Source organism: Mirounga leonina, unplaced genomic scaffold, assembly GCF_011800145.1.
Source record: "Mirounga leonina isolate KUSES-001 unplaced genomic scaffold, KU_Mleo_1.0 Mir_170, whole genome shotgun sequence".
NCBI classification, from domain to species: Eukaryota; Metazoa; Chordata; class Mammalia; order Carnivora; family Phocidae; genus Mirounga; species Mirounga leonina.
Window position 1 is genome coordinate 21,521,406 of NW_023270433.1, and position 13,476 is coordinate 21,534,881.

Here is a 13,476-nt window from a genome sequence, read left to right on the forward strand (position 1 = left end):
ATGGTAAAAAAAAAAAAAAAAAGAGAGAGAATAAAACCCAGCTTTACTGAAGAATATCTTCGATGAGGTGCCTGGGTGGTTCAGTTGAGCAGCTGACACTTGGTTTCTGCTTGGGTCGTGATCTCGGGGTCGTGGGATTGAGCCCCGTGTCAGGCTCCATGCTCAGTGTGGAGTCTGCTTCAGATTCTCTCTCCCTCTCTCACTGCGCCTCCTCCTCATGCATACTTTCTCTCTCCCTCTCTCTAAAATAAATAAATAAAAAAATAGGAAAAAATATCTTTGATGAAGCAGTAAAAATTATTTACCTGTAGACTGGGAAACTGTGGGTATCGAGATGGTATTTGGCAGATACGTTCTCTAAAATGAAGGAATGAGGCTTCAAGAAAAACAATTCACGAGGTTTATTGGCAGTGGTAAAAGTTGGACTTTCAAGCAAAAATTACAATTTGGGGAAACTTGTATCCGTCACCGTGAGCCTGACATTTTGTCAGTACCTACAGATTTTTCTGATTAGATTGGTGGTGATAATGACATGTGATTTAAAAAAATGTTTCATAATGAAATGTTTGCTTCACTCATGAGCCAGTACTTTCCAAATGGCCGGTGATGTTACAGAAGCATTACGAGGGTGAGGAGGCCATTCAGTGGGCAACACAGATCAGTGGAATTTAGTATAACAGAGTGTACAAAAGTTCAGTGAGAAGGTTTCAAATCCAAATTGTAACTAGCCTTTAAGAAACTATTGTTTATTAAGTTTTGCTGTAGTATCAAAGAATACCTGGAATTACCTGAAAAGGCTGAAATCATCCCCACTTTTCCAAACACATATCTTTATGAAACTGGGTTTTGTTTTGTTCTTTTGGCCACAACCAGTGCCAGTTGTTGTTGTTTTTTTTTAATGTAATTTAACCAGAACAACATACCAGAACAGATTGAAGGCAGAAGAGAAAAGAATCCAACTCTCTTCTGTCAAGGTGGACAATTAAGATACTTAGAGAAAACGTGAAACAGTGCCACTCAGTACAGTTTTTTGTTTGGGAAAATATAGTTAATCTTCTTAAAAATACGTTATTTATGAAAATGTATAATGGATTTATTATTATAATTTTAAATGAATATTTAAAAATTTCTCAATTTTAATTTCTAATTTAGCAAATATTGATAGGTATTCCAGTATAGCAAAAGCTCTTTGGAGGGTTCAGTAGTTTGTAAGAGTGTAAAGGAATCTTGAAACAAAAGATTGAGAGACCACTGATTTTATGATTTCTCATGACTGTTTTCAGTGAGTAGTAATTTTGAACTGCTGAGTTATAATTAAACATATTTTTAACAGGGAGCAGTTCTGAAACCAGAGCTGAAGAGGGACCCCGTCAGTACAAGGGTTAAGTTAAAGATTGTCCCCCATCTCCTTCGTTCTAGACAAGCTGCAGAAACGTTCCCAGCTAACATCCAGGTAATTCATTCTTTCCAGAGAAAAATGGCCTGTTTACAACTTTTATGTCTGTCTAATTACAGAAAGAACTGCATTAACGCATATTCGGGAGGTATGTTGATGTTCGTAACAAGTCTAATGAGATTCCATCTTTTTTTTCTATCTCAGGTTTAGCTGCAGACATGGTTAAAAAATTTTTTGTTATAGAGTACATACTGTATATAGTTAACACTCAAATGTATGGTGACTGTCCTTTCAAACTAGTGCTTTTCTGGGCGGCTTTTCTCGAAAAATGTTTGTCTTAGGCAACCAAGTTTCTGGTGGTCAGTTAAGTGGAAAAATTCAGTTATCAAGCGTCATCCTTAACTGAACCCCTGCGTAACAGCAGTGGCCATATTCTCTTGATTCTGCCTCCTTAAGAGCTTCATCTCCCTCCAGCTAATGCTGGTGTTAATTGGGACTGTGCCTTCTCACTTTGGCCATCACAGTAATCTAGCTTGTTTCCCTTCATCTCATCTGAAAGACAGTCAGCCTGTTTTCTCTGTTGCCACCAGAGTTTTTGTTGCAGTTGGAAATCCTTGTACTCTGTTGGTACAGGACACGAGTCCCTCTGCAAAAGCTCCTACCTTTTTTGCCCAAGTGGTGACCAGCTCAGCTCAGGTAGCAGATAGATTGGAGTAAAATTTTGTCATCAGTTATTTGCTGTAGATCCTAAATAAGCCTCAGGGTTTTTTCTGTTTTTCTTTCTTTCTTTCTTTCTTTTTTTTTTCCTGTTTTTCTTAAGAAATTCTTTTTTGAATCTGTAAAATGGGTGTAATAACAGCAGCTTACTCGTAGCAAGGTTTTGAAGACGGAATGGGGTCGTAGAAAATTGAGAGCACAGTGGCTGGTACTCATTCAGTTACCACGTTCCGAGTTATCTGCTGACGGGGTAGCAGTTTTCTCTCTTCTGGTCTCCTGTCTCACCTCCCCCTTGCCCTGTACCTTATGCTCCAACAGAAGATTGTTCCTCTTTAAAGACGCTGTTTTCACGGCTCCGTGTCTCCGCTCATGATGTTCCCTCTGCCAGCCAGAGCCCCCCCCCCCCCCGCCCCGTTCCCCTTTTAGCCTGGTCAACATCTACTCCTGTTTCAGGATTCCCTCCAGTCTGTCGCCTCCCATCGGTAATGTTCCCACTTCCTGCCGCTCTCGTTTTTCAGTCCCAAAGTGAGAACACTTGCCATCGTGCTCACTGTATGGAGGGCCTAGACTTCAGTCTTAGCATCTCTCCCTCTTAAGGCTTATTTTGTTGAAGTGGCTACTTCCTCCCCGTCGATGATAAAACTTTTATTCCCCCTATCTGGCACTCTAATATTTGATGACTTTAAAGTATTCTCTGTGTCTCATAAATGTAAAATTATCCCAGAGCTTCTGTCATTCTTTTTCATAATTGGTGTTTTATAATTGGTGTTTGCAAGCACTGTTTCCTGGATAGTGTCTTGATAATTTTGGTTCAGAAACTTTGGTTGTAGTAACGCTACATTACATGAGAAGCAGCTAGAATTTTTTTTTTTTAATTTTTTTAAAGATTTTGTTTATTTATTTGACAGAGAGAGATACACAGCGAGAGAGAGAACACAAGCAGGGGGGTGTGGGAGAGGGAGAAGCAGGCTTCCCGCAGAGCAGGGAGCCCGATGCGGGGCTCGATCCCAGGACTCTGGGATCATGACCTGAGCCGAAGGCAGACATTTAACGACTGAGCCACCCAGGCGCCACGAGCAGCTAGAATTTTGTGACAAAATATTCATAGACATCCTGTGTGTACTTTATTTGTAGTTATTTATATGTTTTCCAAATAAATCTGGCTGAAACTTGGTGTATTCAAAGACAAACTCACTGTCCCTCACACACATTCTTCTTTCTAGTCCCATTTTTAATGATTGCATTACTGTTCTCCTACATAATTGGCCCTGCCCCCTCTCTTCTCCACCTGTCAATCATAGAAATCCTTCAGGGCATCATTCAGATGAGCCTCTTCTTTCCTGATACCAATGGCTTTAACGAGGCACATAGTACCTCACCCTGATTTTGAACGTATGAAAGTACCCAGCATAATTCTTCGTGTATAATATGTGCACAGTGAATTTTATTTTTTCTGATAAAACATTAGTATTCTGATTCTTTTGCTTCTTTTATCTTACCATATTATTCTGTATAATTTAGCATTATCAGATAAATTTTCTAGAAGTCTTTTCCAGATAAGGTAGCATGTGATTATATATTGTCCTGTATCATTTTTAATGTATGTACATTTTGATCCCTCAAGCAGATCGAGTGCCTTGGGAGCAATGCTTGTCTCTTTGTGTCTCACAGTACCTGGCTAGTGTTGGTTACCCAGCAGAGCTCAGTCCTGTTCAGTCACATGCCCTTGTTAAGTAAGATCAGAATACTGCTAGTCATTTTAGGAACCAATGTAAGGAGATTTTTTTTTTCTAAGTGTAAGACTATCCATCCCATAGAAAGTGGGAATTTGAGGAATTTAGATTTCTTTGACATTGCTGTCTAATGTCTGAACCTTCTAGATGCTGTACAGGACTCACCTGTGTGATCTGTTGCCACCTAGGCATGACTACACCATACATGGAGTACCTGTATTCTACGCTTGTAGAATGAATGCTTTAATCTTGACATTTTCCATGAAGCTTTTATTACAATTTGTTTGGAATGACTGACTACATGTAATTAAGGGACCAGAGTGGCTTTATCTGCTCATGTCCCCTGTGTGATGTGGAGTGGCAGACTGAGGGCCCACTGTGAACTCTGTTGCTTTCTGGTGGTAGATCCACAAGTTTTGCAGACTGTCAAGATCAACCACTGTGTTCGTTATTCCACAGACTCCTGATTGGAGTTACTGACGGCTTCCTAAGTTGGTCAGCTAAGATGATTATCTGTATTAAAAAGAACTGTGTTTGAATAACAAGGGGTAGTGCACAACATCTGCTGTTGAATCCTGACTAATATCTGAGAATAGCAAATTGCTATTATTAATTGGTGTTCTTGACATTGTCTCTTTTTCATAGGTGGTATATGATGGACTTTTTGGTACAAATACAAATTCAAAATTGAGAACATTATCGCTGCAGTTTGTGCATCATATTTGTATAACGTAAGTTTTTTTGAACTATTTGTAAAATTTCAAGCTGTTGGAGTGATCAAATGATTCAAGTATTTCTTTCTTACCCAGAAAGAAACCATGTTTGCTCATCTTAAAAAAATTTTAGGTTTTAATAGGTTATTTCAGTTGTGTCTCTAATTATTTTAAGTCATCATCTGAAAAGATACGCTAATAATGAGATTCTTATCTTGCTTTTGTGTATGTGTGCTATTTTTTTAAAGTTGTCCAGAAATCAAGATTAAGCCATTAGGTCCAATGCTTTTGAATGGCCTCACCAAGCTAATCAATGAATATAAAGAAGTAAGTGACTTGTCTTTTAAACACTGTTAACATTTTATATTTTAAAATATTTTCTGTTACCAATCTTTCTGGTCTGCATGTTTGTTTAGTTAGTTACAGTTTGCTATTGTTCCATCATTTCTTAATCTTTTTACTTGAAGTGGTGTGAATTTCAGAAATTACTGCCATCTTTTGCTTTTTTGTTTTTGGAATTAAGTGTTAAAAATACAGTACGAATTTCGAGGGGTCTTATTGCTTCTTTAAATAACATCTTTTAAAGCAACTGCATTTTATTCTGCTTTTAGGCACTGTGCAAAAATGGAATGGAAAGCATTAAATTTTATTTTATGATTTGTTTCCATATGGATGTTTATTTGGATTTGCTTATATTTAGAAATAGTGTTAATTCTTAAGGGCTGAGTTTTTACCAGTTCAAAATTCTATAAAAACATGCATTCAGTAAGTTTTTGATTCCTTAAGCTAAGTGGGATGAGGATTCTTTGGAATCCCCTTTGTCCTTGCTGTGTCACTCTTACCATCTTCATTAGTTCAGGTGAATTTGTTAAAGAAAGTAGTATTTCAAGAACTCTAGTTAGCATTATTTTCCTAAGTCTTAACTAAACATGAATGCATGTTTGCAGTTGTATAGTAATTAACATTCTGCCAGTTGGAGTTAAAATTGAGTTTGAATCCTAGTTTTGTTCTTTGATGAGTTGCTTAAATTCTTTGGAGTTCTGTTCTTTATTAGAAAAATGAAAATAATACCTCTTCGTTGGATTATTGTGAAGATTAAATGAGATTATACACAAAAATTGTTCAGCACATCGAATGCCCTTTAGTAGGTATTATTATTAGGGAAAAGCTGTTCATTCCTGTACAGTTCCTTTGGGAGCAGTGGTAGGCCTGGCTCTCCTATCCTTTACTGAATAGTGCTTGCAAGGTTTTTGAGGCCTAGGGAACCTTTCAGAGTTTTTTTAATGGCATACATAGTCTGATGCTTGGGATGGTTGGTAGAAATAAAAATGCTTTTGGGCTTTTAGGGAGAATCTGTATATTTAAAAATAAATTCGAGAGGCCAGATAAACCATAGGTCCCTAATCTCTGTACCTCCTGGAGGTACCTGCAGAACTTCCCAACAGATGAATCTGTAAGTGTGTCCATCGAGGTGTGGAAGAGTGAGTCCTATGTTAATTGTATAAACTTCAACTCACAGAGGTGTTCCTTTTTTTCTGAGTAATCAGACTATTGGTTTTCATAAAACAATATAAAATTCTGTCTGTCTGAGGAGGGAACCTCACTCACTTGATGACTATGATCCCTTTCATTTTTTATAATGGAAGATATGAGGGGAAGCTCTTTATTATCATGCAGAGTTTTAGGTAATCGTTCCCCAGTTTACTGCAGTTTTGGGGGGAGAGATGGAGGATCCTAGTCTGTGCGACCAGTGGTGAATTTTCTGATAAGTTAAGCTGTTTTCCCAGTGCGTTGGTGTTTACAGGGTACATAGTGTTGAAAATATCCTGAACTTAGCACCAGCTGAGAGAACCCTTTCATATATGGCCTCTGTATTTTCCTTTTGGAGTGAGTTGGGGATACAAAGTTTTGTTTTGTTTTTCCTTTTAGTAGTGTGATGATTCTGGGTTTGGACTTTTTTTTGTTTGTTTGTTTTGTTAGATGCTAATATCATGTAGTTAGGCAGAGTGAGACCAGGTTTAACAAGGAGTAAAATAATGCATGTAATTGCAGCAAAAAGGTTTTGCCGTTTACTGTATTTTTTGTTTTGTCTGTTTTTTGTTCTTTTTTTTTTTTTTTCTTAATTTCAAGGACCCTAAGCTACTGTCAATGGCATATTCAGCTGTTGGAAAACTCTCCAGGTGAGTAAACTCTTCTTCAGTGAGAGATACCCTGTTGGTAAACTAAGAAAAATTATGTGGCATTTAATAATGGATGGAGAATAAATTGGTTGTGATTTTGAAAGGAAATGTATTTAATGGCCATGGGTTGTTTAGGAATGTTTTCCTTGTAGAGGGAAAATGATGTGAGACATTCCATTTGAAGATAGATATGTTTCCATATTAAATGGTAGTCTTGAAATGAGATTTTGAACTGGATTGTGTCTTAACGGGTTACTTTTTCTTGCACCCTGGAGACATTTGATTGACCTTAAGTGTTCTTGTGGCTGCTTACCACTAGTCTTTATAACCACAGTCATCAAGGTTTAGCTCTTGACTCTCTTTCCTGATAGTGGTATATTATGATTCTGGGTGGCCCGTTTCCAGAGGTGGATTTTTTTTCTTCTGCTTCTGGTATGATTTCCTCATTCCACTTCCTCCTGGTTTCCTCTTCCTTCCCTATATTTCAGAGCAGGGAGACTGTGGCACCATGTGGTGCTGCCAGCGTGGTGCAGGGCCCTTACTGGCCTGTGTGGACTGGGTCTTGCTCTTCTGTCTGCAGGGAAAGGATCCTTGGGGTTCAGAGGAAAGCTACCCTCAGTCACCTGATACAGCGCTTACACAATAGCCTTTAGTTTAAGTAGCAGTTTGGTCTTAATTGTCTATTTTTCTTATGTTAAAATCAGAAATGTTAACTGAATGCATGGAATCTTATAAAGGCTCTATCTGGATAGTATGTATTTTAATCATGGGTTACTTATATTAGACAGTTGAAGAACTAAGTATTTACTTTTAACAATATTTGGCTCTTTGGGGAGGTAATCTAATGATGTCGACATTATGTTTAGAGATGAAAATGCATTTCAAGAAAATTTGTGTTGAGTTACATTTTCTTCTAACCTCGTGGAAATTGATGATCGTAATAATGGTCTTGTATTCTCTTACAGTCGAATGCCCCATTTATTCACCAAGGATATAGCTCTTGTGCAGCAGCTTTTTGAAGCCCTTTGTAAGGTAGGGAAACACCCAGCAAGTTTATGCTTTCTGCTTGGATGCCGACCTGGAAACCCGACAGGGAGGGAAACGCTATTTTTATTATATTTATAGGAAGAGCCTGAGACTCGGCTTGCTATTCAAGAAGCATTGTCTATGATGGTGGGAGCTTATAGTACTTTGGAGGGAGCACAGCGAACTCTCATGGAGGCACTTGTGGCTTCGTACTTAATAAAGGTAGGTCCAGCTATGTGAACTGCAATGATTGGTGATACAGTGTACATTTTTAAGAACAGAATTGGAATTGCTTTTTTTCCTTAATGTTCTTGACAATTAAGAAGAATATTTGCTTTCACTTGGACTGTGATTTATTATTTTTAAAGATTTTATTTATTTGAGAGAGCGGCAGAGGGAGGGCAGAGGGAAAAGCAGACTCCCTGCTGCTGAGCAGGGAGCCCGATGTGGGACTTGATCCCAGGACGCTGGGATCGTGACCTGAGCCGAAGGTAGGTGCTTAACAACTGAGCCACCCAGGCGGCCCAGGACTGTGATTTCTGATTGATTTTTAATTCTTCATGATGGGAATCTGATTTTAGGGGAGAAGGAGTGGTGATATTCTCAGAGGTTTTATGTTTAAAGCCTTTCATGTTGGGAAACTGTTCTTGATGTCGTGTCCTCCAAGTTGGAAGTCTTTTGTCTTACTTGGTAGCTGAACACTACAGTCCTTTGGGATGGAGTTCTATAGCCAACACTGGGGGAAAAGCAGAAGGAAAGAAAGACAAATTTTATACCTTAAAATCGAGTCTGTAGGAAGTAAGCCAGTACTATCATACATAGTCTTCTTCCTTCTAGTCCTCTTTATTTGGCTGTCATGGGATTTTATAGGAAATTTTGAGTATCTATATATACACATATGTATATGTAATATATAGTATACAATATAAAATAATATGGACTTGCTATAGTCAGTTCTTTGTCCTCCATTTCTAGGAGTAGAAAGAGGGAGATTGGAAGAGGGAATGATGTCAAAAAGTATTGGTGTGATTAATATATATTGTGTCTTACTGAAATTTGTCTGGCATATTTAATACATTGCTATCGAGGGAATTACTAAAGGTTCAGAAAGGTATCTGGTTTCTATTGAAATGTGACAGGATTATTATGTACACTCAGGAACATTACTGTATATTGAGTTCCACTGTCGGATGCTCTTGTACATGGTTCATAGTCCTATATTGTGGACAAAGAAGTATGGGCTTATTTGGAAGCTCATTAGAATAGAACACTTAAATCTTTCCCTAGGTAATCGTATAAGGATGTATGATGCATGTATAATGCATGTGGGTTCTGGTTATACGTATGCAGATCAAATCATGCAGCAATGTTACTAAACCGAAGCTAGTTGGTGTTCTTTTCTCAGACTACATTTAAAGCAACCAGACTCTAGGCTAAATCATACGAACTAGTCCTTAGTATCACTGCTCTTGATTGTAGCTCAAGGAATGCTTAAAGAGCAAGAATACCTGAATGAATAGGACCATTATCTGTTTCTTAATATCACTCTCATCTCACTATGTTAGGTTTGTGACTAGGAGAATGACCTGGGGGGAAAGGTACATGAGAATAAGGCTTTTCAGAATAAAGGTTCTTCAGCTGCTTCTCTCATTGAACTTTGTATTCGTAGATTTGTTCATTATTCTGTTTAGGTGAATTGAATATATTCATGTAGTTGAAACTCCTTCGGAGTCAGTTTTAACTAAAGCTAATCTGAAAAACTTGGAGACGAATTTGCTTCACATTTATAGAGATTCCAAGTAACCTCTGTTTGTGTTCCCTGCCAAATATCTTAATTTCATTCATGTGACTGACAGTTTGAGGGTTGGGGAAGCAGAGATGACGGCGAGAAAACTGTTCACAGTGACCGTGGTCCCAAAGTTGGGCGGAGGATGTGCGTGTACAGGGACATTCTCTGGCTATGGTCTTTGTGGGTCTTCCTGCTTTACTTGGAGGGTCCTTTTTTAGCTCATAAAAGTACTTTTAAGGGATGCCGCTGTCCAAAAGACTTTTAAACAACTTGATTAAAGATTTTCAACAAATGATTTGTCTTCATTTTATTTACTTAGATATAGTTATTAAAAAAACTTCATTTTTAATTGTTTACAATTAAGATGACTTATCTTGACTGGAATGAGCTGTTGGTAATTGGATTCTTCTTTCTTCTTCTTTTTTTAAAATCTGTTACGTGTTTGTGTGTGCGTGTATTTATGTGTTAAATAGCCTGAAGTTCAAGTTCGACAGGTGGCTGTGAAATTTGCTAGCACGGTGTTTCCCTCAGATCATATACCTTCCAGATATTTGCTCTTACTAGCTGCAGGAGATCCGTAAGTTTCAAAAGGTGTTAATTTGAATTTGGGTTCATTTTAAATTATTTGAGAATTACTAAAATTTATATTGTTTTCAGTATTGCTCTATGGAATTTGGAAGCAGTTTATTAAAGAGTTAAAAATATGGCCCTTGATATGATACAGACCTGTAGTTATACCCTATCTTCTTTTTTTTCTGTGGGTAAACTTAAAAGATGCAAGCCACGTAACTCTTCAAATTTCAAGAAATTTCCACAAAGAAGTAGTTTCTTAAAATGTATTTTATGACTCTTTGCTTAGATAGCCAAGAATATATTTAAGACATTTTCTCAGATCCCCAGTTGTCAAATAAAATGACTGTTCTTAATCATCACATGATCATTCTGTCATTGCAATTTATATTTTATTCCTATTTGTCTTTCTGTAAGACGGGAAGAAGTTCATGGAGAAGCACAGCGAGTATTAAGGTGTCTTCCTGGTAGAAACAGAAAAGAAAGTGCTTCTAAGCAGATGCCTTCTTTCCCGGAAATGGTGTATTATATTCACGAAAAGGTATGGCATTTAACTTCAGATAGTTAGTTGGGGTCATATAATGAATCATGAAAATAAACATGTATTTTTTTAGGTGACACATTTAAAATGTTATCACTAAATGTTGAATATTAGTAAGGTTTCTAACAATGTTAATATTTACAATGAGAGGACGAAAATACAAAATGAAGAGAAAAATGTAATTCTCAAAATTGATCTGTTTTGCCCCAATCTGAATTACTTAAATTCCTTTTATGCTTGTCAACATTTTGCCTGGGTTTAAAAATTTTCTCCTTGGTATGACATGCTTAAAAATATCTTTCTTTTTTTTTTTTTTTTTGTATTTTTAAGGATATTATTTGGAAACCATAAATTTAAGAATGCTTCAGGGAACAGTTCAGATTTTTTCCATTGTGATCATAAGAGAACATCACGTCTGCTTTTGCAAGCCTTGTGTGTGTGTGTGTGGTTCTGTCTGCTGGTGGATCAGACAAGAGTATTGGCTGTCGTGACCCCCAGTCCTGATCCTGTCCCACTTTTTACGTCAGTGTTTCTTTGAGTATGCTGGTGGTCCTGGCTTTTTATTTAGATAGACATCTTAAGGGAATTGGAGGTCAGGACTAAGTAGTCATGATTTTTTTCTCTGAGGCACAGTCATATTTGTGGTCAGAAGATGTTTTTGTGCTCATCTTTTCCTCCTGCCTCCATTAGTAATGAAAGTAACTGGACTGCAGTGGCCTGAGGTGACTGTTCGTAGATGCTTGGAGCAGGTTTCTTCTTTTCTTTCTTTCTTCTTTTTTCTTTCTTTCTTTCTTTCTTTCTTTCTTTCTTTCTTTCTTTCTTTCTTTCTTTCTTTCTTTCCTTCTTTCTTTCCTTCTTTCTTTCCTTCTTTCTTTCTTTCTTTCTTTCTTTCTTTCTTTCTTTCTTTTCTTTTCTTTTCTTTCTTTTTCTTTCTTTCTTAAGATTTATTTATTTATTTGAGAGAAAGAGTGCGTGCACGCATGTGAGGGGCAAGGGCAGAGGGAGAGAGAATCTCAAGCAGACTCCCCGCTGAGCACAGAGCCTGACACAGGGCTCAGTTTTGCGACCCAGAGGTCATGACCTGAGCCGAAACCAAGAGTCAGATGCTCAACTGACTGAACCACCCAGGTGCCCTGAGCAGGTTTATTCTTTTTAAATATGCCAGTAAAAACAGGAAGAAGAAAAGACACCACACCTATCATTTAGGGTTTGAGGGACATGTGCAAATCAGCATGATTGATGGAAAAATGCTTTGATTTAGGAAAAAACAGTAGCAAACAATAATGTAGTTAGAAATACAGTTATTTTTGAATTGAGGAAGGGCACACGTGCTCCATGTTTTAGTAATTGTGTTTGTTTTTGGCTTATTTTTATTAGGCTTCCCATCGAATGAAAACTCCAGCTAAGTACATGACTGGGACTACTGTCCTTCCATTTAACCCAGCAGCCTTTGGAGAGGTAGGACTTGGACCTATTTCCATTTTGCTCTCTCTAAACATTCTAAAAGATAATGTCACACCCAAAGAGATGTCTGAATTTTTTTGTGTTCTAGATAAACCCATATTGTGATGTCATTGTCCTTCACCAGATTGTTTATTAGAAAAACAGTGTTGGGTAATTGGTATTATTTCAGTTCGTAGTGGAGTCTATAAATATATTTATCTCTGAGATAAATTTGTGAGATTCTTTGTGGAAGAATTGGGTGCTCTGCATTGATTACTATTGTGATTTTACAGCAAATTAGATTTGAATTTTAAAGCCAGTGCTATGTTGAGGTTGTTTGGATTATCTGTTGTTTAGGTCATTGACTTGCACTAATTAAATGACAAGAGGTAATCTTGTTCAGAGTAAGATACCCACAGTGGAATTGCTGCCTATTTTAGCTGTCAAGGAAAGAGCTTCAGGAGGACTCCTTGGGTAGCCAGTTTATATCAGAAGTTTTTTTGTTTTTTTTTTTAAGATTTTATTTATTTATTTGAGAGAGAGAATGAGATACAGAGAGAGCATGAGAGGGGGTAGGGTCAGAGGGAGAAGCAGACTCCCTGCTGAGCAGGGAGCCCAATGCGGGACTCGATCCAGGGACTCGATCCAGGGACTCCAGGATCATGACCTGAGCCGAAGGCAGTCGCTTAACCAACTGAGCCACCCAGGCGCCCCTATATCAGAAGTTTTTATGGTGTTGTCTCTACTCTTATGATTTGAACCCATTTTCTCAAATTCTTATGCTAGTGGAGATTAAATACAACTGGAGTTCCACAGGAATAGATGATTTGCCCCAGGTTTCTGCTCACTCTCCCCTCCCCCCCAGCTTTCAAAAATAACAATTTTTATTGTAATTGTTTAGACTTTTTTTTTTAATCTTTAAAAAGATTTATTTATTTGTTAGAGCAAGAGTGCGAGCATGCGAGTGGGGGAGGCGCAGAGGGCGAGAATCTCAAGCAGACTCCCCGCTGAGCGTGGAGCCAGTCGCAGGGCTGTCTCACAACCCATGAGATCATGACCTGAGCTGAGATCACGAGTCAGAGGCTTTAACTGGCTGAACCACCCAGGCGTCCCTGTAATTATTAGTTTAGACCTTAAAAGTTGAGTTTGCATTTTAACTCCATTAAACTCCACTAAAAACACTCTGGATTTATAAAAGCTTGTTATGTAAGTTGTGCTCCATTATGGTAATTTCAGTTAACGTACTGAGTCATGTTTTCCAGCTTTCGTGAGGATTGTTGAACAGCTTTATGAAGGGGGGGGTGGGGGAATGAAAATGGGAAACTGTCATTTTGAAGAGTTCCCTCCCATACTGATTTCTTGAGGAGC

At 37.9% G+C, this 13,476-nt stretch overlaps 1 protein-coding gene across 6 annotated transcripts in view; it reads left to right on the forward strand.

Moving 5' to 3' along the window:
* The window catches only part of ECPAS (Ecm29 proteasome adaptor and scaffold), a 102,311-nt gene that overhangs the window by 48,593 nt on the left and 40,242 nt on the right, over nt 1-13,476 (forward strand). For all 6 annotated transcript variants that reach the window (XM_035016070.1, XM_035016068.1, XM_035016067.1 and 3 more), the window contains 9 exons: nt 1,334-1,453; nt 4,492-4,577; nt 4,808-4,886; nt 6,690-6,739; nt 7,705-7,771; nt 7,865-7,987; nt 10,028-10,131; nt 10,542-10,665; nt 12,043-12,123. In XM_035016070.1, coding sequence (XP_034871961.1) covers nt 1,334-1,453; nt 4,492-4,577; nt 4,808-4,886; nt 6,690-6,739; nt 7,705-7,771; nt 7,865-7,987; nt 10,028-10,131; nt 10,542-10,665; nt 12,043-12,123 — 834 coding nt within the window. The remainder of the gene's footprint in view (nt 1-1,333; nt 1,454-4,491; nt 4,578-4,807; nt 4,887-6,689; nt 6,740-7,704; nt 7,772-7,864; nt 7,988-10,027; nt 10,132-10,541; nt 10,666-12,042; nt 12,124-13,476) is intronic.